The sequence below is a fragment of the Pongo pygmaeus genome, chromosome 17 (genome assembly GCF_028885625.2).
Source record: "Pongo pygmaeus isolate AG05252 chromosome 17, NHGRI_mPonPyg2-v2.0_pri, whole genome shotgun sequence".
NCBI classification, from domain to species: domain Eukaryota; kingdom Metazoa; phylum Chordata; class Mammalia; order Primates; family Hominidae; genus Pongo; species Pongo pygmaeus.
In genome coordinates this window covers 38,835,083-38,862,511 of record NC_072390.2, presented here as the reverse complement: position 1 = coordinate 38,862,511, position 27,429 = coordinate 38,835,083, and the positions used below count along the sequence as shown (strand labels likewise).

General features: G+C 38.3%; 1 protein-coding gene across 2 annotated transcripts; it reads right to left on the bottom strand.

Annotated features, from left to right (window-relative positions):
• Positions 1-536: 536 nt before the first annotated feature.
• IMPACT (impact RWD domain protein) lies at positions 537-26,723 on the bottom strand. 2 transcript variants are annotated; one of them, XM_054460831.2, is made up of 11 exons: positions 26,550-26,723; positions 25,293-25,421; positions 24,415-24,467; positions 22,960-23,022; positions 15,756-15,841; positions 13,465-13,587; positions 10,923-11,026; positions 8,613-8,686; positions 5,904-5,994; positions 4,130-4,264; positions 537-3,267 (listed from the first exon to the last, which is right to left on the bottom strand). In XM_054460831.2, exons 1-11 carry the CDS (start codon positions 26,583-26,585, stop codon positions 3,199-3,201), a joined length of 963 nt encoding a protein of 320 aa, XP_054316806.1. In that variant the 5' UTR covers positions 26,586-26,723; the 3' UTR covers positions 537-3,198. The 2 variants fall into 2 exon arrangements, with proteins under 2 accessions (XP_054316806.1, XP_063509580.1); XM_063653510.1 differs by lacking the exon at positions 26,550-26,723 and adding an exon at positions 26,063-26,543.
• Between the last annotated feature and the right edge of the window lie 706 nt (positions 26,724-27,429).

The following is a 27,429-nucleotide window of genomic DNA, read 5'->3' as shown; positions in this document are numbered from 1 at the left end:
GCCTGTAATCCCAGCACTTTGGGAGTCTGAGGCGGGCGGATCACGAGGTCAGGAGATCGAGACCATCCTGGCTAACACGGTGAAACCCCATCTCTACTAAAAATACAAAAAATTAGCCGGATGTGGTGGCAGGCGCCTGTAGTCCCAGCTACTCGGGAGGCTGAGGCAGGAGAATGGCGTGAACCCAGGAGGCGGAGCTTGCAGTGAGCCGAGATCGCGCGCCACTGCACTCTAGCCTGGGCGACAGAGCGAGACTCTGTCTCAAAAAAATAAAATAAAATAAAATAAATAAAATTTTTAAAAAGAATTATAAAAAAAAAAAAAAAATGTACAAATCTTGACCAAGAAATTCCGTATCTAGGAGTTTTCCTAAAGAAATAATCAAAGATACATACAAAAATCTGCAAATGATGTAGGTTTTCACAGTTGTTTATAACAGTGAAAAATTGAAAAAAACTTAAAAATTGGAAATAAGCGGAGGACTAGTTAGTATAATATAATACTGAGAAGACAGAATACAATGCAGCCATAAGAAATTTAAGCCATATAAGAATATTTATTGACATGGAAAATGTTAACAATATACTTCTATATGAAATATGTAGGCTACAAAACAGTATATACAGTTTAATACCATTTTTATGGAAAGAAAAATAACCATATATACAAAATCATGCATAAGAAAAAAATAATATAAGGGTGTACATACCAAATATTAATAATAATGGCTATCTCTGGATAGTGGAATCAGAGGGATTATGTAACTTTCCCAATAAATTTTCCTGTCCTCCAAACAGTATCCGCTTCATACTATTATTTCTTGGTTATAATTAGTTTGATATAATTCTCTTCAGAAAGGCTCTGTTTCATTATATATACCTCAAAGCATACTTTTGATGCAGCTTCTGCAATTCCCATCTAAAAAGTGGATAACGCTTGCTCTTATATTCTGGCATATGAAGACTATTTGTAATTAACACACTATAAAATATGTCAAAGCAGGCCAGGCATGATGGCTCACACCTGTAATTCCAATACCTTGGCAGGAAGATCGATTGAGGCCAGGAGCTCAAGACGAGCCTGGGTAACATAGGAAGACCCTATCTTTACAAAAAAATTTTAAAAATTAGCCAGGTGTGATAGCACATGCCTGTAATCCCAGCTACTTGGCAGGCTGGAAGGTCAAGGCTGCAGTGAGCCATGATCATGCCACTGCACTCCAGCCTAGGTGACAGAGCAAGATCTCATCTCTAAAAAAAAAATTTTAAATAAAGCAAAATATGCCACAGCATAGATCTGGTTGTAGAAAATTATTATATGGAGAACTGAAAAATCTCCTAATCAAGACAAAAATTTTAAATAGAGAAAAAAATACTATCTATCATTAGTTCAAGTTTCCATTAAGAGTAGTGTGAAATAGCTCCAAGTTCAGAAATGGAGAATTTTGCCATCTCTCCCTCTTACCAGCCAATTGACTTTTACTACAGTTTTTTAGTTAGTAAAATATAGTTAATAATTCTGTATAAAGGAGCAAAAGTCAGTTTCTCATTGTTTCCTATCTCCCTTCATAGGTCTGACATGTTGAAATTGTGAAATTATTTAATGTTAATAGTTTTTAACTTCCTTAATTATGTAAAATAATTAATTTTTAAATTATTTTTACAGTTAAAACACAAAGCATACTTTTCATGGAACCAAGTGTTCCAAACACAAAAAGGTCATTCTCTGATGACTCTTGATAACATACAACATAAAACATAGTTATAACAAATATAATTTAGAATTTATATTTCAGAATCCATCCTGGTGTAAAGCTATTTACTATACCCTTACTAAAAATACCAACAGTAAGGATGTTGGATCTTTTAAAGGTAAAACATCAGAGAAAAGAGAAAAAGACCTGTTTGTCCAATTCTCTGTGCTTTCAATGCTCTAGCACCATCCCAAAGTTGCCTCCTAACTTCTGTTCCCTCCCTGGGAAGGGAAGTCCAGGCAAATCTGTGATCAGTTAATAACTTTTAACAATTGTTTGCCATTACATCTGAAAGTGAACATTTAATCACTTGTTATATCTGAAAGGTAAATTTCATTGTCTAAATGCCTAGAGGTAACTGGAAGATGAAAGAAACATAAAGGTTTGATGAATAGAGGGAAAAAAATGGGGCAGAGGGTTGTTTCTGTTTTTCCAATGAAAAGGTTTGCTCCTTCTCTCTGCAAAATCTTGGAACTGAGAAAGCTGTCTGGAGTGCAGATGGAAAGCATGCATCAAATTGATGTAACTACATAACATACTCCTGCCCTACACCAGGGTCATTCTGCCACCTCTATCCCACTCTAAAAATGTCCCATTCACCACAGCCTAACTTCTATCATAGTTCTAATTCCTCAGTGAAGATCACAAGAAAGGTACTTCCAGGTTGTTAAAAGAAACAAAAATGTTACACCAACACATTTCTGGGGTGGAAGGATACTACTGACACTACATATTTATTGCTTATATTACAAGAATTTAACAAAAAAAGCAGACTAGAAAATCACTTTCTGAAATTTCACAATCACCAATTTGCAACAGAAACTGAAGCATAATATTTATGCTAACAAATATGTTGGATGAATTATCACCTCAGCACATAACTGCAGATGGATACTCCTGGATTTTCACTTAATCCATTACTCAATGATGAACACTATAAAATGAAAGGTGACATACTTATGAACTAAAATCACAAGAAGAAACTCTCCAAGATCAATCTTAAATGAACTCCTATTCCAATAAGCCATAAAGAGCAGTAAAAGGCAATATTCATTTAACAGTACAAGAATCTCGATGACAAGAAATCAGGTATTTATATTCCTCTAGAGGCATTTCTTCTCCACCTAACAAAGGCACTTGACATGTACTGAAATGGACAGTTAATTCAAGTACTGCCCTGGGCAACTGTTACCTTGCTAAAATTAGATGAAGTGGTGATTAAGTTCAAATTAGTTCTCCCAAATAAGCCTGAAACACACATGAATAGATCATAAGTTCTCTATTTTTGGCAGATGATATAACCAAAGAAAAGCTAATGTTGGTATCCATGCTGAACTGGCTGACTTGAGCAGTCAAGGATACTCTCTCTGCACAATATATTCCTTGATGACTATGGAATGTATATATAATTATAGGCAAATTAACCTTTCCTATAGTTTCAGGTATTAATGTTCATTCCTCTTCTTGTCTTTTCTTACTTTTTTGTTCTTTCCCAAAGCCTTAGATGACTCCTCCTGAAAAAGACACAAATCAGTGCAGCATCTCTCCATTTACATAAAGACAAAAACTTCAATCTAATCACTTATATTTATACATATATATTCCATGTATATTCATACATATATGTATGTATGTATATATGTTATAGTGAGGGTATAATCACTTTCATATGTGTCATTTCTGTGTTTTACAGGGTACTTTCACTTATAGGCTAATATTTTTTAAACAATCAAGAATAATCAGGGAAACCTTATTTATCTAGTAGATTTATGTTTGAATAATTTCAATATTATTTCATCCATTGTCCCACTTTCCCAAGTAAGGCAGTAAAATTTAAATAAGGCAGATATGAACATACCTAAAATATAAAACAAAATAAACTCCAAGTACAAAGGAAAAAAGCATCTAAAGGTATGCCAGTGGAGGCGGAGATGTTTTGACACTAACGGAGAATTTCAGAATTTTATAGATGTTTAAAGAACATCTAGCCTGATGTGATATCAGCTACAACCACTCTGGGGCTCAATTTTAGGGATGGAACCTAGTTGGTCTTAAAAGGTTTTTCTAATTATAAAATTCTATGAACCCATGAAATCAAGGTGCGAAGGGATGAAGTGATCTGTCCTATGAAATCAAGGTGCGAAGGGATGAAGTGATCTGTCCTATGAAATCAAGGTGTGATGGGATGAAGTGAGCTGTCCAAAGTCACGTGACTGGCCAGACACACTGTTTAGAGTCCAGGTCTCCAGGTTCTTAGTCCAAAGGTTTTACCAATTCACCACCCACATTCTGATTCATTCTTAATTTTCTGTCTTTTTAAAAAATTCCCAGACAGTGATGAGAAATTCTCTAGATGTAGTATGAGGAGCCACTTACAGGTGAATTTGTGTAGTTCTTTTCCACTAGTATGTTTCTGGCACAGTTGTTGATATGTTTAAAGCGATCTGGTCCTAGCAGAATCCCTCCATACCAGCGTGATACTACCACCATGACATTCTTCACATTCAAAATCTGTTATTTTTTGGAAGCATAATTAGGTACATAGACAGACATGTACAAACATGTGTTTTAAAAAAGGAGAATGAAATAACCCATATATAAAATTGCACATAAAATTTCCCAGTGACTTTAATGGTAGAGCCATATGAGTGAGTAGGCACTGAGTGAGATTACTAACAATTCAGGGAGTGAAATGGAAGAACAGAAGCGAATCTGGAAAACCATCACTGTATTTCACAATGTCCTCAAATTCCCAGATTTGGGGCAACTGGACAGAGTGAAGGGGAGACCGTGCAAGTAGGATTCTAGCACCTGGTGACTTCAACCACAACAGCTAAGTTCAGGCAGCATTTTACTACTAGGCCAAATAACAACAACAAAAAAAACCCTGCTTCTGAACAAAGCTACAGGGGCTGCACGAGGCATCAATCCCTGGTGCTATTAGTAAGATTTTCATCAGTTGAGATCTAGATCAGTCTCACTCTGTCACCCAGGCTAGAGTGCAGTGGCGCAATCTTGGCTCACTGCAACCTCTGCCTCCTGGGCTCAAGTGATCCTCCCACCTCAGCCTCCCAAGTAGCTGGGACCTACAGGTGCATGCACCACCATGCCCGGCTAATTTCTGTGTTTTTTTGGTAGAGACAGGGTTTCACCATGTTGCCCAGGCTGGTTTCAAACTCCTGGGCTCAAGTGATCTCCCCGCCTCGGCTTCCCAAAGTGCTAGGATTACAGGTGTGAGCCACCATGCCTGGCCGTCTTCATCAGTTTGACATTTGTCAAATGCTGCCCTTAATGTGAAGCCCACCAGTTTACAGGCCTGACCCACAAACACAGTTACTATTCAAGGGAAAGGCCTTGTTAGAAAATAAACCTTCACATACAAGAGCAGAAAAAACCAGGTAACTACCTTAGGAAAAAAACAATCCAATCCTAAAATTAATGAACAATAAATGATCACCAGACAGATGAAGAAAATCCAGCAGCATGAAAGAGAAAGGACAAGATAAACAAACAAAAATGGACCAGGAAAAATTTTTTTAGGGGTGAGAACATCTTAAAAAAGAAACTCTAATTAATATAATCGGAGAAATTTTAGAAGATATTGGAGCCATAAAACAGAACAGGATATTCTTAAAAAGGAAAAACAGAAAACAAGAAAGAACTCTTAAAAATTAAATATATGGTTGCTAAACAAAATTTCAAATTCAACAGAAATTCTGGACAACAGTCAAGAAAATGTCTCAGAATATAAAGACAATGAGATGGACAACTTAATTTAAAAAAAAAAAAAATTCTGGATCTATCCAGAAGTTCCAATATCCAACTAACAGGAGTTCCATAAAGAAAGAATAGAAAAAATAAAGAGAAGGAAATTGTCAAAAAAACAAAGTGTTTTCCCAAAGTTGAAGACAATCTTCTGTTGTCTATGTCTTGAAAGCATAGCACTTCTTATTAATTATTTGCTTTCTGTCCCACATCCACTGGTTAAAATTTTCATTCAATCAATATTTTAACATCAACTACTAATTAAATCAAATATATCTTATGTTACATAGTTCAACTGACTTAGCTATTACTAAATGGAGCTCTGTTTTGTTGAGAAATTTTATGGCTTGTACAGAACAGGATTGATAGTTTAACTTACACCTACCTCCATGAGATGAAGAAGACGCCCACCAGCTGCTGTTTCCCCATCATCCTCACAATCCTGTAAGAAGGTCTGTTTATCCTCACAATATATTCTGCAAATATATGTAAGAGCATTACACTTTGAAACTAAAATATTATAATAAAAGTTATTCCTCAATATCTGTGATCATTTTGATTACTTCCAAAATCCGCATATTCATTTTTTTTAAATCCTTCTTGAAATATGTATTATATTAGATATATTTTCACTGATGGTTTACTATCCAGTATGTTTGCCTTTTTATGTACTTGGGAAAGCTAGGAATCAAAGGCATCTCCTTTATATCAAAAATGTTGCTATTATGGGAAGGTGAATTTATACATGTGACATTCCCCTTACTTCATTTAACCTTGAAGCTACTGAGAGCAATCACTGAAAAACATTTATTGAGAATATACTGTATAAAAGCAACAGGTACTACGACATGTTATAAAGGAAGTAAGTGGCATGCATCTGTCTTCAAAGAGCCTTAAGATGTAGTGAAACAAAAAGCATATAAAAAAAGATGAAGGCAACAAAACCAACATGAGGTAATAGTTTATACTTTCATCTTATTCCAGCCATCAAGCATTTCTCTATTTTCTTCTAAGAATGTAAAGATTTAAATTTTCCTCTGGATGGTTACTAATATTAGAGACAAATCATGGTATTTTTATCCATTTAAACTAGAAAGCTATATCTGAAATAATAATGTAGGCCTACAATACAGTAAAATAAGCTTGGCAAATAAGTGCTAGAGATAGAAAAAAAAATAGTGTCAGTTACAGTATGCCATCTGGTGGATTTCTTAGGGCCCTACAATGGTATCATGTGGAACTGGGTAAATGTAGTAAAGACATCCTCCCAGCTCTGGCCATAAAAAGCTGTAAACTTTTAATGTAAATACTAAAAGCTATAAAAGCTCATCTACACACCTAAGTCAGTTATGTTACCTTACAGCAGTCACATTCATTCATTCACTCATTCTTCCTTCCCTTCATCCATCCATCCACTCAATAAATATTTACTGACCACCTACTATGAACATTAAAGTTAAAACACTATGAGTACTTTTTTCTTTTTTTGCATAGCTGAGATACAAGATTGTTGAAGCTGTAGCCACAGCCACAGAGGAGTGAAATAAAGAAAACAAATGAAATTGGATTATCAAATTCAGCTCCATCACTTAACTATGGGATCTTCAAAATGCTAACCTTTTTACAGTGGTAGAACTGCTAACTAATAAGAGTTAATTTACATAAAGTTTTGGCACAGAGTAGGCACTCAAAAAACATGTAGAATAAATGAATATTACAATTTTTACAGCCCATTCTAATGACTGAGAGTAGTCTAATTCCTCATTTTCCTATTGAAGGCCATAACTGATTAAGAAAACATTAAAATTCTATCCAGTGATACTCTATTAAGAGGGGAATTACATAACAAATAATTGTTTGTAAGTTTTGGCACTTAAAGAGATGTGAAATTAGTAATATTAAGAACTCACCCACTCAAAATGATGAATTTTTGAGTTTCAGTTTCAGATAGCCTAGATTCTACAAACAGTCTCAATCACATTTTAAATTTACACCAAGTCCCTATGTTCTGAATTATTTTAGGCCTAAACTATGTACCTTTAAAGTCTTACAAATTTGCGTATTTTTTCAAATGCCCTTCATCTCTTCACTTATAAATCAGCAAAGATACATATAAAAACCTGAATTCTCAAAACTGAAACTCATGTAGTAAAAGAAATACTCTTAATTCACTGCTTATGGGAGCATAAATTGGTTTTAAAAACTTTCGGGCTCACACCTGTAAATCCTAACACTTTGGGAGGCCAAGGTGGGCAGATCACTTGAACTCAGGAGTTTGAGGCCAGCCTGGGCAACATGGCAGAACTCTGTCGCTACAAAAAAATACAAAAATTATGCCGGGCATGGTGGCTCGCACCTATAGTCCCAGTTAACTTGGGAGGCTGAGGTGGGAGGATTGCTTGAGCCAAGATCGTGCCCCTGTACTCCAGCCTGGGCAACAAGGGGAGACCCTGTCTCAAAAACCAAACCAAAACAAACAAAACCTTTGCAAGAAATTTGGCTATATATCAAGAGTTTCAAAATTGTTCACACTTTTTGATAATTCTACTTCTAAGAATTCTTTCTTCCTTTTATTATATTCCCATTTCATTTCAAAAAAGAATCTCAAGCAACCAGAACCTATCCTGAGGAAATAACCTAAAAAGAATACAAAGATGTTCCCTGGACCACTCTTTATAATCGTGAAAAAAATGAAAAACTAAAAGGAAATGGTTAAATAAATTGTAGTATGGCACCTCAAATATTTTACGGCCATTAAACAGTATTTATCAAGCAGTTATAACAATATGAAAAAGTGCTTTTGTTTAATTAAGAAAAAAACAGGATACAAGGGTAAAGCATTGGGAAAAAATAAACTTTCAGAGAAAAAAATGAAACAAAAAACAAAACATTGTCAGTTACATTTGATGGCAGAAAATGCCAGATTTTTCCCTTCAATTCTTTTTTCTTCTTTTCTGCAGTTTCCAAATATTCCACATGTCTATTACTATTACAATGGAAAAAATACATAATAGTTATTATTTTCTAAAATCATGCATCATTTCCCTCTATTTTTAAGAAACTGCGTATACTAAAACTTGTGATGATTACTCACCTGTAGGCATAGATGTTGTGGGTGGCACTAGCTATTTTCTTATTCTCATACAATTTGGAAAGAACCATTTTCACCTTAAAAACAGCAATAATATAAATAAGTATGCTTTTTATATTTGCTCTGTAAATAAATGCTAGAAAAATACCTTGAAGCATGCTGTATTAAAATAAATAGTCACTTAAAGAGTCTACTACACTCTGAAAAAGTCATTACCAAAGTTTCCTTCTCATTTTAGGGGCAGAGACTGGTACTCATAATTGGTATAAAAATGACAGACCTGGTATTTTTGAGCACTAATTATCAACGAGTATTTCGGTAATACTATGTCAAGGGAAAGTTTGTTCCCCATGTAGGGAATTTTAAATGTATCATGTAAAAATTCTAAAAACTAGCTCTGAAATTTACCAAATGTATACATCCAATGTAGCAGGTGTACAATAATGGTATGTTCCAAATGTTATAAAACCACAGCTTTCTCTGGGAGTCAAGTAAGGTTCATAGAGGGTCACATGAGCCAGGTCTTATAAGTGGCAGTTCTTCTGCATCAAAAGGAAAGATGGGGCAGGAAGAAGACATTCCACACAGAGAATAGGGCTATATGCAAATACAGGGACTGGGTGACCAAATTTAGCAAATAAAAGTACAGGACATCCAGTTAAATTTGAATTTCAGATAAACGACAAGTAATTTTTTTACTATAAGTACATCCCATGCAATAATGTTTATCTGAAATTCAAATTTAACTAGGTATTCTGTATTTTATCTGGCAACCCTAGTGGGAACAAAAAAGAGAAAAGTTCAGGAAGCTTTGCACAGCTTAACTTAGAGTATGAATGAGATGACAGCAGATGTGTCATGAATGATAAGCTAGGGCCGTATTACAAAGGATCTGTGTAATAAGTTTAGATGTTCCCTTGTAGACATTGGAAATCAGCAAAGATTACATGTGTGAAGGTGGAAAAGAGAGAGAACAGAGTGACACATGGTCAGATTTTTCAGGGATGTTGTAATGGCAAGAAGTATGGAAGAAATATTGGTGGCAGGGAAGACTGAGCTAGAGTTGGGGACACCAATTTGGATCACAAATTGTGCAATCTTCTGTTTATCATTTTATAATCGTTCAGGTTCTCAAATTCTGATCAATAAAATAGACAATGACCTCTAAAATTTGTTTCAGCTCTCACAAATTATAATGCTATAAATCTAAGTGACTCTGATCAGAAACAGAAAGAGGATCCAGAATGAACAGATTCAGAATTAGAATGTCTCAGGAGGACCCTGGGAAGAAGATGTGACTAAGGGCCAGGGACAAAATAGGATTCCTGAGAGAAAAGACCAGAAGTCCGCACCAAAAGTTATGATCTTGACCACAAGTCAATGCAGAAAAGAACTTCCTCTTTCAGAGTGAAACAGCCTGGTACAAAGAGCTGTATCCCTGAAGGCCAGGGCTTTAAAGAGCTTCAAGAGTAGGGTAGCTGCAAAGACCAAAGGAAGAGACTCATGCCTAAAACCTGCGGTAAATGAGACTTTTTTAAAAATGGAACTGTACAGGTAGTATTGAAATTGCCTCGTACATCAATAATGTAAGCTGAGCTACATTATAGAAGCAAGGAAGAAAAGGATTCTGCTGAAAGGAGAATGAGAAAGGCAAAGACCTAGGAATAGTTTATGGCTGAAACCTCTCCCATTTATATCCCTGGGTGGAAATAAGGTCACCTAAGATCAAGAAGCACAAAGGAAAGTAAGTCAGGTAGGGAGGACTTGGTTTAGTCAGTCTGTCCACTGTCCCCTTTGTTGAATAATAACAGAGGAATGGACTTAGTTTCACAGAACTCCCATTTGACAGGACAAATAATTCTTTTTGACAAGATATTAAGCATCATAATTTTCTATAATAGCACAATGGGTGTTTCTTATTTAAAGATTCATTAGAGGGTTAACCCCTAATCAGAGTTTAGATACAATTTTGAAAGCAGTGACAGGCCTGGGTAGGTGGCTTATGCCTGTAATCCCAATACCTTGGATTGGGAGGCTGAGGCAGGAGGGCTGATTGATTCCAGATTGAGACCAGCCTGGGCAACATGGTGAGACACCATCTCAAAAAAAAAAAAAAAGAAAGCAAGCAGAGACAAACAGAAACAAAACAAATCTTCCGTGATTCACAGTAATTTGGGAGTAGAAAAATGAACAAATAATTTTTATCTTATATGAAAATAAAGCATAAAAGTAAAAACAAGGGCATTATTGCAAAATCATTTACCTGAATTATTTTAGTAAATCATCAAAGTGAGCTAGACAAAGGAACTTTACCTGTTTGGGACAAACTACTGGAGCCAAGTGTGCCTGAAAAGTACTTCTTCGGTCTGTAATAGGAATGCCATGATCAATCGGAGGTAATTCTTCTACTTCTACTTCTAGAAATGTAGAAGAAACTTTATTTTTTAAAAAGCCTTACATTCAAATACTGAAAAAAATGAAATGGGGGGGCAGCTGGGAAAGAAATGTAAATTACATGGCAAATCAACTAAAATAACCATTAATCGTTATCTACCAAAATTAAATTTAAATTATAATTTTAAGTAAAAAGTTTCTAACTATATTGTACATAAGATTAAAATACTTGATTTATAAATGATTTCCACCTGCCAAGGTTACCCAGGGGAAGCAATGGGTTGGGACTAATCCTGAACTGCTGCAGTCAGTAGTATAAGTTGGTACAATATCTAATATATAATTTTTAAGAGTATAAAGGGGTCCTGAAACCAAAGATTTATAGCTGCTAATATAAAATTTATTTATCAGTTTCACTGTTGTTAGACCTCTGAGTTAGGAAAACTATGAATTCATATTCTTTATATTGTGTAGCTATAATATAATGCCTTCTGCTAATGAAACTGTTTCTGCTTCATATGATGGAATTAAATACATCAATAATACATCCAATTGGTATTCCTTAAAGAGCATCATGATTTCCAGTTATTACACCTCTTAAAACAAGTTTAAGGATCATGGCTGGGAGTGGCGGCTCACGCCTGTAATCCCAACCGTTTGGGAGGCCGAGGGAGTGGATCACCTGAGTTCAGGACTTCGAGACCAGCCTGGCCAACATGGTGAAACGCTCGTCTCTACTAAAATACAAAAATTAGCTGGGCATGGTGGCGTGTGCCTGTAATCCCAGCTACTCGGGAGGCTGAGGCAGGAAAATTGCTTGAACCTAGGAGGCAAGGCGGAGGTTGCAGTGAGCCGAGTTTGTGCCACTGCACTCCAGCCTGGGCAGCAGAGCGAGACTCTGTCTCCAAAAAAAAAGAATCACTAATTAACCCTTAATGCTGTTGAGAGACTTAATCATCCTGGCTACTACTACCTGCCTCACTTAGGATGAAAAGTTATTCAAGACAAGAAAGTAGGTTTATGTAAGATGTTTTACACCTTCCCTCTGATACTGTCCTTTTCCTGAATTGATTTTGACTGCTGTACTAACATAGTAATAAGTCAAATACAGCATTAGGGTCAATATGAACTACTGACCAATTGATAGTATTTATTTATGAGTACGATTTTTATCCTTTTTCTTTTCATGGTAGATCCTGTTTTCAAAAGATATCATATGTCAAATCCACACACAAATAAATGATTAAAATGGGAGCTACTTAGGCTAGAGCATAAATGAGAGCCCTGGATGCTCCCCACTCTTTCATTTCCTCTTTGTTCCCTTCTACTAGTCCTGGACACCATTCAAAAGCCTTAAAACTCAGAACACCTTTTAAAAGCTACTGTGTAATGACATAGGAAACCCCTCACCTTCAAACAGAATGAATATTCCCCCTGGTCTACTATGTTTTCCTAAGAGGCTTAGGGAAACTAACAATAACATTCAAAATTTTAAAATATTAAAATGAAACATAATATTACAGCAACCTATTTTTATGTTAATACTACTTGATTACGAAACAAATTTGTTTAAACGAAAACTAGGCCAGGCGTGGTGGCTCACGCCTATAATCCCAGCACTCTGGGGGGATGAGGTAGGCGGGTCATTTGAGGTCAGCCGGGCCAACATGGCGAAACCCAATCTCTACTAAAAATACAAAAATTAGACAGGCACGGTGGCATGTGCCAGTAATCCGAGCTACTTAGGAGGCTGAGGCAGGAGAATCACTTGAACTTGGGAGGCAAGGTTGTAGTGAGCTGAGATCGTGCCACTGAACTCCAGCCTGGGCAACAGAGCAAGACTCTATCTCAAACAAACAAACAAACAAAAACTGAACTCAAGCTGGGCACAATGGTACGTGCTTGTAGTCCCAGCTACTTGGAGGCTGAGGTGGAAGGATCACTTGAGCCCAGGAGTTCAAGGTCAACTCGGGCAACACAGCGAGACCTCGTCTCTCAAAAAAAAAACTCTTAAAGGCATTTTACTAGCTTTAATGTCCAGGGCTGCACTTTCATTTAATATATTTGTATTTGTGAGCATAGACTAAAATTTAATCCTGAAACATCAGGAAACAACTAAGGATTTCAATACAGAAATATAAAAACATGATGTTAACTAAAAACGTTAATAGCCTTTCTTAGTTTCAATTTCTTCCATCACTAAATCAAAACTCTAGAAAGTAGGGGGAAAAGAGTAAATTTCCATTTTTTCCTTGCCATTCTGATAAGTCAAATACAGTAATAGTATTTGGTGGCAAACACCAAAATTGCCAACAGGCAGGAAAAAATTAATCTTATCTGCAAATTAATAACTCCTTCCTAAAACTGGAGAAAATTAGTAAATTTCTCTATCATCTCAAAGAACAATACATAATACTACCAACCCACTCTCCTCAAAAGAAATTAGTTAGTAACATTATACCTGTCCGAGTTTCACTGATATCAAAATCCAATGCTTTAACCAAACTTTCCGGCTGACATGCTAAAATGAGATCATCTTCACATTCAACATCTTCCTCTTCAGTTTTCTTCTTTACATCTGGGCCTACGTGAATATGAGACACAATTACTCCATGACGCAGGTAAGAAACGATGCTTTTTAAAAAAATCACTGGGTCTTGGGTTCTAAATACCACTCTTCAACGAAAGGAACCAGCACTCAGCGCATAGGAGAACTGGTTGATTCCTGAGTTGGAGCAAGGAAACTACAAGATGAACCTGGAACCTCATGTGGATCCACAAACTGGGAAATGCTCCAAAAGAGATGGGGCTTATAAAAAGAACACAGGAGTTAACCTGAAGGGGCTCTTAAAGGTCAAAGCTAGAACAATTTGAGCAACAAAAAAATAATGATCGTATGGCATTTTAACCCATGGACTGAAATAATATACATGAGTCCATACTGATATAAATAATAAACAGATAAATAAATACATAAATGGGGAGAGACATCCCTTCCTCATAATAGAATTCCAATTACTAAATGAGGAAGGAATGAAGAAAATAGAAAATCATCACCAGGCAAACACCACAGTAATAAATATTGTTGACAAGTTCCATGGATAGATACTAAAATTAGTGGCAGAAAGTTTAAGGAGAAACAGGATATTAGCATAGCTTCAAAGTATCTCCCTCAAGCTACAAAGAGAAAGATAGTAACTGCAATGGTTAATCTTACATGTCAACTTGTCCAGGCCACAGTACCCATATATTTGTTTACTTTTGTTTGACACAGAGTCTCATTCCGTCACCCAAGCTGGAGTGCAGTGGCACCATCTCAGCTCACTGCAACCTCCGCCTCCCAGGTTCAAGTGATTCTCCTGCCTCAGCCTCCCAAGTAGCTGCAATTACAGGCGCGTACCACCACGCCTGGCTAATTCTTGTATTTTTAGTAGAGACAGGGTTTCACCATGTTGGCCAGGCTGGTCCCGAACTCCTGACCTTAGGTGATCCACCCACCTCAGCCTCCCAAAGTGCTGGGATTATAGGTGGAAGCCACTGTGCCCAGCCTCAGTACCCATATATTTGGTTAAACACTATTTTAGATTTTTCTCTGAAGGTATTTTTTGGATGAGATTACCAATTAAGTCAGTTGAATTTGAGTAAAGCGGACTGTCTTCCATATGGGCCTCATCCTATCAGCTGACGGCCTTAACATTAAAAGACTGACCTCCCCAGAAGAGGAAATTTTTCCAGCAGACCATTTTTGTTTTCAAACCGCAACATTCACTCTTCCCTGGGTCCCCAGCCTGCCAGCCTATCCTGCAAATTTTGGACTTGCCACCTTCCACAATTGTATAAGCCAATTTCTTAAAATATATTTCTCTCTTTGTATGTGGGTACATACACACATATATATACACACATACATTCAATTGGTTCTGTTTCTCTGGAGGACCCTGACTACAGGATTTACAGTGAAGACATTTGGCAAAACCACCATAACCAAGACATCAAAGTAAATATCACCAATAATAAGGCATATGATACAATAGGCACAGTGGCTCACACCTGTAATCCAAGCACTTTGGGAGATCGAGGCAGGAGGATCACTTGAGCATAGGAGTTTGAGATCAGCCTGGGCAACATAGGGAGACCTCGTCTGTACAAAAATTTTAAAAGTAGCTGGGAGTACACCACCACTCCCAGCTACTAATCTCACTCCAATCATGAGAAAACACTGGACATACCCAAATTGAGGGGCATTCTACAAAATAACTATCAGTAGTCTTCGTAAGTGTCAAGGTTATAAGTCAAGGAAACACTGAACAACTGTTTACAGACTAAAGGAGAGTAAAGAGAAAACAATGGAAAGCAATGTAGAATCCTAGACAAGATCCCAGACAGAATGGGACAGCCCAAGATTTCATAACATTTTCAGAATGGCACACAATTTAAAACTTATGAATTATTTCTGGAAATTTCCATTTAATATTTTCAGACAACAGTTGACCACAGGTAACTGAAACCATGGAAAAGTGAAATCTCAGATGAGGAGGAATACTGTAATACAAAATTAAAGAGGATAAATCTTATAGAAATAAATAACTATAATTATATGAGTAATTAAACTTTTCAGAGAAACTTAGATTTTATAATATACAAACCATAAACAAGAATACAGATTTTCATATTAAATTTCAATTAGAGTATCTACATAAAAATGTAATTATTATAAGTTAAAAGAGTATTGACAGTATTTTTCAATCCTACCTGGTTCTGTCATCTGAGATTTTTGTATAAGAACATCTCTTATTTTCTCCACCCACAGGTAAAGAATACTTTCACCAATATTCTGTCTAAACAAAATTCAGTGGAAAAAAAAATTTGTTATTTCAAAAATCATCTCAAATTCAAGAACACACAGACATTTACAATCCAAGACATTATAAACAATCTAACCATTTCTTTTTTAAAATAATTTATAAAAACCTGGGGTTTATCAACATTTGTGTCTGAGTATTTAATACAGGTTATAGCAACCTTAAAAATTCCAGTTGACTCCAAAATTAACATGGCTTACTTTAAAATAAGCAGAAGAGCTGTAACCAAAGAGGGGAATAAACATTTCCAAACTAGATGGATTAGAGAAATATAAATGTGACTTAGCTTCTGTAGGTGGATACAATCTTTCAGTATCGATGTCTGATCATTGCTTGCTTTTCTAAACTTTTTTAAGAATTTCAAACCCCTTATTTGGTACACTTATCATTTAGTATACTTATCTCAACAAGAAAGAATGCAAAGCATATGGGAAACTCCTTCAGGGAGTCAATTTACAAGACCTAAAAGACAATTCAACAATTTTATATTCATATCTTGTTTCTGACGAAATATTCTATTGCCTAAATTGATTCATTTTGGTTCCAAATGATGTTTGGTTGCCTCAGGTAACTAAATCCATCTCAAAGGATCACTGAGAAAGAGAATGTGTCACAGGTTTTAAAGTCATGTCCATAGTTATGTTAAATGATGGTAGCAGCAATAAAATAAAGGCCCAAGTGTCTGCTATAGAAAAAGACTAATTGTAGGTAAGCATGGTATGTATTTAAAGATATTACCACACTACTATATAGCAACACCTCACCTCCTTCCTCTAAAAGTTTCCCTTGAAACCATTATCTCTCTTTATCACTATTCATCAGCACCCACTAAAACTTTCAAAACAAGAGACAGAAGAAAACAACATTGTTTTTAAATAATTCTATACCCTCAAATCCTCCCCATCACACCACAATTCCTAGTACTAAAACTAAATACTTGTATTGGTTGATATAATGGTAAAGCTATTCACTAAAATGCACTAAGCTGTGTGAAGTTAAACTAATCATTTGATCTGAGTTTCTGTCACCTAATTTTCAATATTATAAGCTGGATGAGAAGATTTTTAAAATAAGAACATCCCAGAGCCGGGCGTGGTGTAATCAAAACACTTTGGGGGGCCGGGGTGAGCAGATCACTTGAGCTCAAGAGTTCGAGACCAGCCTGGGCAACTTGGCAAAACCCCATCTCTACAAAAAAAAAAATACAAAAATTAGCCAGATGTGGTGGTGCGTGCCTGTAATTCCAGCTACTCAGGAAGCTGAGGTGGGAGGATTGCTTGAGCCTGGGAGGTGGAGGTTGCAGTGAGTGGAGATCGTGCCACTGCACTCCAGCCTGGGCAACAGAAAAAGACCCCTTCTCAAAAAAAAAACAAAAAAACAAAAAACAAAACAAAACAGGCCAGATGTGGTGCCTCACACCTATAATCTCAGCACTGTAGGAGGACAGCTTAAAACCAAGAGTTTGAGACCAGCCTGGGCAACAAAGTGAGACTCCGTTTCTGCAAGAAATTAAAAAACTTAGCCAGGCACAGTGGTGTGTGCCTGTAATCCCAGCTACTTGGGAGGCTGAGGTGGGAGGATCACTTGAACCTGGAAGTTTGGAGGCTGAAGTGAGCTATGATTGCACCACTGCACTCTAGCCTGGGCGACACAGCAAGACTTCATCTCAAAAAAATTAAAAAATAGAATTTTTAAAGAACAAAAAAAAGATAGCTGCTAGTTTAATGCTTACAATATTATCCCCTTTTTACAGATGAGAAAACAGACACAAAGAGATGACACTATTTAAAAAACTGACTCCAAAAGCCTGACTGAAACAGCCTTAACCTCAGCTTGACTAAACTTTATATGGGCCCATTCCTGACTCTAGGCCCTTACCTCCCTTTTCTTAGAGCATTTTCTTCAGAAAACTTGTCATTGTAAATTCCTTCTCCATCTCTTTGAGATATATGTAAATCTTTTTACAGAAAACTTTAATTGGTTTTACAACCCAGGAAATGTCTTTCTCAAGGACCTGGAAACCATCCCTTTGAAATACAGCATCAAAGAAGACACTGCCTTTATCTTCCAGTCTCTGTGGGAGAATAGGAGGCTAACTTCAACGGGTACCTATTAGTAAATACAGATGGCCTACTCACAAAGAGAAATATTTGCAAACTCAACAATAACTCAATATGCCCAACACACCCGATTAATGGCCCTACATAATATCTTTCAGTACTTTTCTACTAGCTCATCCTGGCCCTTAAAAACCCTTGTGCCTTATGTTTCAGAGGAGTTGAGTTCACACTTAGTTCTGGCTTCCTTCCCCTATTGCAGCGGCCTTGAATACAGTCTTCCTTGTCTGTTTAACTTTATCCAGTGTAATTTTTGATTCAAGAAGCCTCACTCACCAACATTAAAACCTAAGATTCCATGATACATCAAAATGTGAAGAGATGTAGAAAATTTCAAAAATTATTTTCTTGGATTTCTAAATTAAATATTGCTATAATAGATCATCACAAAATCAAATACTATAAAAAACTGGTAATCCTTTTCATTTTCTCTTAAACAGTATCATATTCTAAGTATTTTAAATGTATTTACTTTTTATCAGAAGTTATTTTTATTTATTCAAAATATTCATATGCAAAATATTTAAATAAAAATTAAGGACTGGGCACAGTAGCGTATGCCTGTAATTTCAATATTTTGATGTGCAGAGGCAGACAGATCACTTGAGGCCAGGAATTTCAGACAAGTCTGGGCAACATAGCAAGACCCCTTCTTTACAAAAAAATACAAAAATTAGCCAGTGGTGGCACACCTATAAACCCAGATACTCAGGAGGCTAAGGTGGGAGGATCACTTGGGCCCAGGAGGTCAAGGCTACAGTGAACCATGATCATGCCACTGCACTCCAGTCTGGGCAACAGAGAGAGACCCCATCTCAGGAAAAAAAAAAAAAAAAAGGTAGGTACAACAACCAAACTAATCTACATCTAATCAATCACCAAATCCTAGCTTTTATATATATATATTTTGTTTGTTTGTTTGTTTGTTTTTTGAGACAGAGTTTTGCTCTTGTTGCCCAGGCTGGAGTGCAATGGCGCGATCTCAGCTCACCACAACCTCTGCCTCCCGGGTTCAGGCGATTCTCCTGCCTCAGCCTCCCGAGTAGCTGGGATTACAGGTACGCGCCACCACACCCAGCTAATTTTGTAGAGATGGGGTTTCTCCATATTGGTCAGGCTGGTCTCGAACTCCTGACCTCAGGTGATCCGCCTGCCTCAGCCTCCCAAAGTGCTGGGATTACAGGCATGAGCCACCGCGCCTAGCCAATATATTTTTAAGTATTTCTTTAACTGACCTTCTTCTCCATTCATATTCTTTTTGCCTTAATAAAGGCCTCCACTATATCCCTCCTGAGTTACTGACTGCTCTTCTAAAGAGCCCCTTCTTCACAGCTTACTTTTTATATATTTATTTTTGAGACAGAGTCTCACTCTATCACCCAGACTGGAGTGCAGTGACTCCTTCAACCTCAACCTCCTGGACTCCAGTGATCCTTCCACCTCAGCCTTCCAAGTAGCTGGGATTACAGGCACGCCCCATCACACCCAGTTAATTTTTATTTTTTTAATTTCTATAGAGATGGGGAAGGTCTCACTATGTTGCCCAGGCTGTTCTCAAACTTCTAGCTTCAAGCAATCCTCCCACATAGGCTTCCCAAAATGCTGGGATTACAGACAAAAGCTACCACACCTGGCCCATGTTTAATTTTTAAAAACCTATATTTCCCCCTTGCTGCCCTCTGCTGGAATTATATGGAAAATATGATTAAAAGTTGTCACAAAAGGCCAGGCGTGGTGGCTCACGCCTGTAATCCCAGCACTTTGGGAGGCCGAGGCAGGCAGAGCACTTGAGGTCAGAAGTTCAAGACCAGCCTGGCCAAAATGCTGAAACCCCGTCTCTACTAAAAATACAAAAATTAGCCAGGCGTAGTGGTGCACGCCTGTAATCCCAGCTACTCAGGAGTCTGAGGCACAAGAATTCCTTGAACCTGGGAGGCAGAGGTTGCAGAGAGCTGAAATTGCACCACTGCACTCCAGCCTGGGCAACAGAGCAAGACTCAGTCTCAGAAAAAAAAAAAAAAAAGCTGTCACACAAAAGTTTTAAAAATAAAGCCAGGTGTGGTGGTATGTGCCTGTAGTCCCAGCTACTCGGGAGGCTGAGGCAGGAGGATCACTTGAGGCTTGAGCACAGGAGTTCAAGGCCAGCTTGGGCAACACAGTGAGGCCCTATTAAAAAAAAAAAAAAGTTTTAAAAGTAAGATGTGTATTTCTATTTAGACTACATGTGTGAAAATAATACCACTGGACCAAGGTTATTTGAGTGCGTTAAATAAACAAGACCCCATATTCCACCATTAGAACAAACTATATTGTAATCTCTGACACTTCCTAAGTCTCAAATAGCTCAAGTGAACTAATTAAAGAAAAAAGGAAAGTTGTGTCCTGTGGGAAGGTATCTTTTAGTAAAAGGAGGACTTTGGGGATAGGGGACAGGCAGGTGAAGAGCCACTTCTGAGTGTATGACATGTACACGGGTAAGAAGAAACGCTAACTGATGAATGTGATTAACATGATGGAAGCTAAGTGTGAAAGATTTTCAAGAAGGAGGAAGTGGTCAATACCACCAAAAGTTAGGTAAGAGCTGAAAAATGGCCATTAGATGAACAATTCTGGTGTTAATGGTGAACAAATCCACAGTATACTGATCTTATTCTACTGGGGGGGGGGGGCAGATAAACTGGCAAATATGAGATTATAGAAAGAAGTTTGTTGGGGGCACAAAAGTTGGAGTGGCCAGTAATGTTAGGGAGAGATATCAGAAAACATTTAATTAATGAAATACTTATACTTCCGCCAAGGATGACGGAATCACTAAATGGGGACCCAAGGAAGACCACACTTGCTCTAGGCAGGAATAAGTAGAATGGATTCCACAACAACTTACCATTTTCTAAATAAATATTTTGGGAGGAAAAGAAACCTGGCCTGGATCCCAGGGACACAAAGAGGGACTGTCACTGTACCAAATGGAGTGGCCACCTAGAACATATAATACAGTCCTTACTAGATCCTGGATTACAGTAAAACTGATATTCCAGAACATTATTTGTTTTACTAAATTATTTCATTAAAATTAATCTAAATCATAGATATATCTTCTCTAGACAACTGCATTAGCCCCCAACTGATGTCCCACATCTACTCTTGCCACCTTCCAAACACTACTTCAAACAGAAATAGAATGACCTTTTTTAAATGAAAATATTATCACGGCCAGGCACAGTGGCTTAAACCTGTATCTCTGCACCTTGGGAGGCCAAGGCAGGAGAACTGCTTGAGGCCAGGAGTTTGAGACCAGCCTGGACAACAAACCAAGGCTCCATCTCTACAAAAAAATAATTTTTAAAAAAATTAGCTGAAGGCAGAGCATGGCAGCTCACGCCTGTAATCCCAGCACTTTGGGAGGCCAAGGTGGGTGGATCATGTAAGGTCAGGAGTTCGAGACCAGCCTGGCCAACATGGTGAAACTCCGCCTCTACTAAAAATACAAACATTGGCTGTGTGTGGTGGTGGGCGTCTGTAGTCCCAGCTACTCGGGAGGCTGAGGCTGGAGAACTGCTTGAACCCGAGAGGCAGAGGTTGCAGTGAGCCGAGATCATGCCACTGCACTCCAGCCTGGGCAACAGAGTGAGATTCCATCTCAAAAAAATTTTAAAAAAATTTTTAATTAAAAAAATTAAAATTAGCTGGGCATGATGGCACATATCTATAGTCCCAGCTACTCGGGAGGCTGAGGTGGGAGAAATCGCTTGAGCCTGGGAGGTCAAGACTGCAGTGAGTCACTACTGTGCCACTGCACTCCAGCCTGGGCAAGAGAGCAAGAACCTGTCTCAAAAAAAAGAAAATCTTATCATGGCACCCTACTACTTAAAACCCTTCTCTGCTTCCAGCTATTCTTAGTATAAAGACAGGCTCTTCAACATAACCTACAAAACTCTGCAGGACCTGTCTTGTCTACCTCTCCAGGTCTTTTTCCCACCATATTCCCTCCATCTCATCCTGTCTCTTACCACTGCATATCACCATTACTGTTTCCTGTAATGTGCCAAGCTCCCCAACACCAAGCCTTGTGCTGTGGCCTCTCACTGGAATTACCATCCCCTAATTAACTCCGCTTTTAAGTCAAACAAGACATCCCTCATCTCCTAGACTATGTCAGGTCTTGTTTCAAACTCAATTAGTTTTGCATATCTTCCTTTCATAGAACTTACCACAGCTATTGTTATATTCATTTTTACAATGTTATAAGTAATATCTCTCCCACACCATAAATTCTAACTGCCATGAAAAAGGGCACTTCTGTTCATGCTAGCCATACCTGCACCCAGGATCTAGTACAGTGCCTGCCATGTAATATTTATTGAATGAAGAAATGAATGAAAAATATAGCCCATCAATAGATTCTGAGTCTTATGGCCTAATACAAGGGAAATTACCATTCAAAGTACATAGACATTTAACAAATAATTACGCTTAGGATTCTGTAATCAATTTCATTCTACATAGCCTATGAAAATACCAAATCAAGAGCAGTATCTCTGACTTTACTTTCACAAGTTGGCTAAGTGTTTTTGTTTTTTTCATTAAGACCCTTTTAGCAAATAATTTTTTTTTAATTTATTGAGATTGAGATGGGGGTCTCACTGTATTGCCCAGGCTAGTCTCGAACTCCTGGGTTCAAGCAATCCTCCCATCTCAACCTCCTGAATAGCTGGGATTATAAGCCTATGCCTAAGTGTTTTTTACAGTTATTAGCTCTAACTATTACTATATTTTTGTATCTAAGTAGAAGCTATCAAATGTATATATAAAATTATATAACTAACCTTTCAAGGTCTCTTCAAGTGAGTCCTTTTTGTTAAAGCAGAAGTAGCTTTAAAAAGTTTAGAAAGGTTCGAACAAAGGGTTCACAGGTTCAACAAAAGCCCACAATACAATCACTAACAGAATTATTTTTAAAAATTGCCTGTCACTTACATATATATTTCCTCAAGGCTATTTGATAAATCCGCACGTTCTTGCCCTTTAAGCCAAGGAGCACTAAGATTAAATAAAACAATTAAGAAGATTATTCAAGGATTATGTTTATACCTCAAATTACTGATTACATGACAAATAAATTTTTTTGGCTTTAAAAAATTATTTTCATAAATGGTCTTATATTTGTATAAATCTATATAGTTGCAAAATGCTTTCATTAGCATTAATTTATTCAGCCTTCCCAAGAAACCATGACAAAAACAAAACCCACACCAAAATTACTGTTTTAATGGTTTAAAAATTGGCCAGGCGTGGTGGCTCATCCCTGTAATCCCAGCACTTTGGGAGGCCGAGGCGGGCAGATCACGAAGTCAGGAGATCGAGACCATCATGGCTAACATGACAAAACCCCATCTCTACTAAAAATACAAAAAATTAGCCGGGTGTGGTGGCGGATGCCTGTAGTCCCAGCTATTCGGGAGGCTGAGGCAGGAAAATGGCGTGAACCTGGGAAGCAGTGCTTGCAGTTAATCAAGCACGCCACTGCACTCCAGCCTAGGAGACAGGACTCTATCTCAAAAAAAAAATTTCTGAAAAGGACATTTATGTTTACAAGAATTCTATATCTATCATTTGCAATAAATAAAAATAAAAATTTACAGAACCATTATTAATAGTAAGCATTAATGCTATGGTTTTAAAATATGTGCACAAAAAAAACTACTAGGTACAAATTCTAGTAATTGAGTTTTTTTTTTTTTTTTTTAAGGCTAATTAAGTGAAGCAGTGGGAGTGAAGAAGAAACAAAGAAATCTAACCAGTTGTGATCAATTACTGGTTATAAACCAATCACTGGTCTACAATCAGACCAGCCTAGTAATTGAGATTTTTATGCAATTCTGTTCCCAAGGGTTTATACATATTACTAGGTGATGGGGCCAAGGTAGATGAAATATCACTTGCATCAACAGGTCATGGCTCATAAAGATTAAGCTTGGGCTGCCAAGAAGATGGTTCATCAACATCAACGGGGAAAGGGGCAGGGAGAAACACCAGAAGCATCATAAGTAACTCCTGGAAGGCAGGCAGTCTCACAGGTACATCAAAGAACTGTGGCTAGGTCAGGAGAACTAGGTTAGGAGAAACTCTAAGGGCCAAGGTTTCTAGATTACTAGGCTAAAGAGGAAGGTTTCCTTCCTCATCTCTAAAGACAATTCTGTAGCTACTTCACCTCTACGAACCTTGTGATTCTCTTTTATACTAAGTGGCATATTTCATTGTTTTATAGAATTTAATTTTTATTTAAATGCTCTATACCAAACCCAAAAGGTACTTTTAATTTCTATATACATTTTAATAAGAAAAGTATTTTATGTAAACGCAAAGTACAGTATAAACATCTTTCAAAATAGAATCTTTTTATAACAATATAAATGTAGAAATACAGCTTACTTCAACTGGTAGATAGGTGGAGCTGTACCTGGGTATTCATTCGGCAACATCACCTACAATGCAGGTTCAAAAACATCTGTTTACACTTCATCAAGGTTCAAAAGTAACCATATTTATAAAGCTAGCAGCTGGACAAAAAGGGCAAGGAGGACAGAGATGAAAGGAAAAGGAAAACTGAAATATGGGCATTATACCCTGACCCCAAGTGGATGGAGTGGCATTATAATATTTTCTGGGTACTTTTCAGAAGAAATACTACAAAAATCCTAGGAAACACTATTAACTATATGAAATAGCTAACATATAATAGAGAACCATACATACTTCTTTTCAAATCAGTATTATAAAAACAAACACTGGCAAAAACTGTTTTGCATCCTTTATGTTGAAAGTACATACAAGCAGTCATCAAAGATTAAGCACTAAGAAAAGCCATAGCTGACCTTTTCATTTATTTTATCCTAACTACAACTGATCATTGATCATTGATTCTCAATTAATAAAGAAATGAGTGTCTCCTCTACGAGTCATCTACATTACTAAACTCTCTTTCCTTTTAAATGTTAGCCATCTTTCCAGGTTTGGACCCTCTCCTACTAGATGAAGAGAATAATGAAGGGAAGCAAAACTACAGTCTCTCAAGGGTCCATTAACACGTTTAAATGATTGAAAGCATTGGATTAGAAACACTGAAACTATCAATTAATGTATGATTTGAAAGTGATCTGAGATGTAACTGCCTATGTGTTTAATCATTGATAAAAGCCAACAACAAAGATAATTTAGAAAACAACACAAATAATCATTAGAATACAGAAGTCAACAATATAGTTCATACTGTAAGTGAAAGATGGCTGCAGGGAAGGGGGAAAAAGTACCTGCAAGCAAAGTGTCCATTTGGGGTCATCTATATCGTCGCTAATTCTAATACAAAATATTTTGGCACAGTCATCAATGACACACCACTCCTCGCCATAAATGGCTGCCATTGCTTCAATTTCCTCATTCTGAAAGAAATTGATTTTTTTAAAGGTCAACAAATGTACATACCTTAAAATCCTATTCTTACTACTTTATAAGGTATTCGCATTCAACATTACCAGAATAGATAAAAGACTCCTAGATGAGCCTTACCAGGCCAAGTGTTTCTTAAGAGCAGGTCACCATGTTCTGCTCTCTCGGTGGTTGCTAGGCGCTACTCCAATGACTGGAGTCAGCCTTGCTACTGCATTACGGTGCTTTTGGCCACTATTGAGCCAAAATATAATATATATGCACGCCCATACTTTGTAGTGACCATTCACACGTGAAAAGATAAACCTATCTTCTCTGTTCCACCTTGTCTTTTTTAACAGGTAATCTCCACCCCTGACTCCCACCCCCAATAGCTCGGCCCCACATTATCTGTGTACTCCTGCTGGGTGTCTCACTGGTTCTTTCGTATTAAATTTTGTGTGGCGGGGAGGTGGGGAGGGGGTACACAAGGACTAGATGGGTGGTTGGTTGGTTGGTAATCAAACCCTTAAAACATTTCATAAATTATTCTTTGGGCTTGGGGTTAAAAAACAAAAATAACTGGAGGAACTAAAGGGAGAAGATGGGAAGCAAAGTATCCATTCAACTTCGTAGCATTTCATTTTGTACTCACAGCCCTGTAGGAAAAGACTTATGATCGCCCACGTGAACAAGGCACAGGGAAAGCTCGATGCCAAGGACCAGAAGGAGTGAGATTCGGTGGGTTCTCGGGGACCTGCAGGGTCTGGGCTATTGCCATTTTGCAAAGGGGGAAACCCGAATTCTTCAGTGATTTGTCCAAGATGACCCGGCGGCGGCAGGGTGGGGAGCGAAACCCCGGTTTTTGCCTTCGGCCCAGAGCTGCTTAGTCGCGTGTTAATGGCTGACGAGGACACCGTCCGACACAGGCCGAGCCCGCGGCCGCCGAGGAGCTGCCGGCCTAAGAGCGCTCGGCCGAGGGGAAGCGCCGGGAAAATGGAACGCGGTGGAGGAAATGGCGTGGCCAGTGCTGGCGGAACCCGGGGCGGCCCCGGGCGGAGGGCCCCTCGGCTGAGGAAGACTGGGATGGCGAGGTGAGCCCGAGCCGAGCCTGGAGAGACAGCACCCCGCCGGGGCCTCACCTGCCTCTGGTCGCTCCCTGCGTCCCCCTCAGCCATGTGGCCCCTGGACCTGCCCTGCAGCCGCCACCTGCCAGGTCCGGAGCGCGGGGGCGGGGCGCTGCGCCTGCGAGCCGAGAGCTGGCTGCGGCGCGGCCCGACCCGGAACCGCAACCCTGCCACGCCGCGTCGCCGGCATCTGCTTCCGGGTGGCGGGCCGAAGGGTGTAAGGGGCTTCTGGCTCCTAGGTTTGGGGTGGGGTTCTCGGTTGGGGCCTTGCTCCCACCTTCACTCTCTCTGCCGTAGGGCGGAGACTCAGGGAAAGCCGACCCTCGCGAGTTGCTGCTAGAGGCCTTCACGGCTCTGTCTCCTGGGAATGCGACGGGGCGGGGGGCTTTTGCTTGCCCATTGCGGCCTTGGCGCCATCGGAACGCCCAGGAGACTTTGGGGAGTCATTTACCACCGCGTCCCGGGAAGGGACTCAAACCTCAGTCCACAGTCCCAGACTCGTCTTTACATTCCTAGGGAGAGTTTTTGTGTGTTTGTTTGTTTGTTTTTAACGTATTTTAAGTTTTGTCGGATTTTGGCAAAGATAGGTTTGATTTACCAAAACTGGAGAACAGAGAAGGCAGGCGGTAATTTTGAAAGCGTGAGAAGAGGAACCTTATTCTCCCATTCACTGTTGTATTGCGATCGTTTTCTTTAGTCTCCTTGAATATTTTGGGGGCAACTTTTGTGCGAGTCACTAGTTATGCCAGTCAACATAGGGAGCATTGATTTATTTTCCCAAAAAAATGAATCGGTTTGTCATTACTCCCTCGCCCACAACACAAGTTCCATGACATTCTAATACATTGGTTATGAATTATATCAACCACCTTATTCAAGATGCCTCAATCAAGAC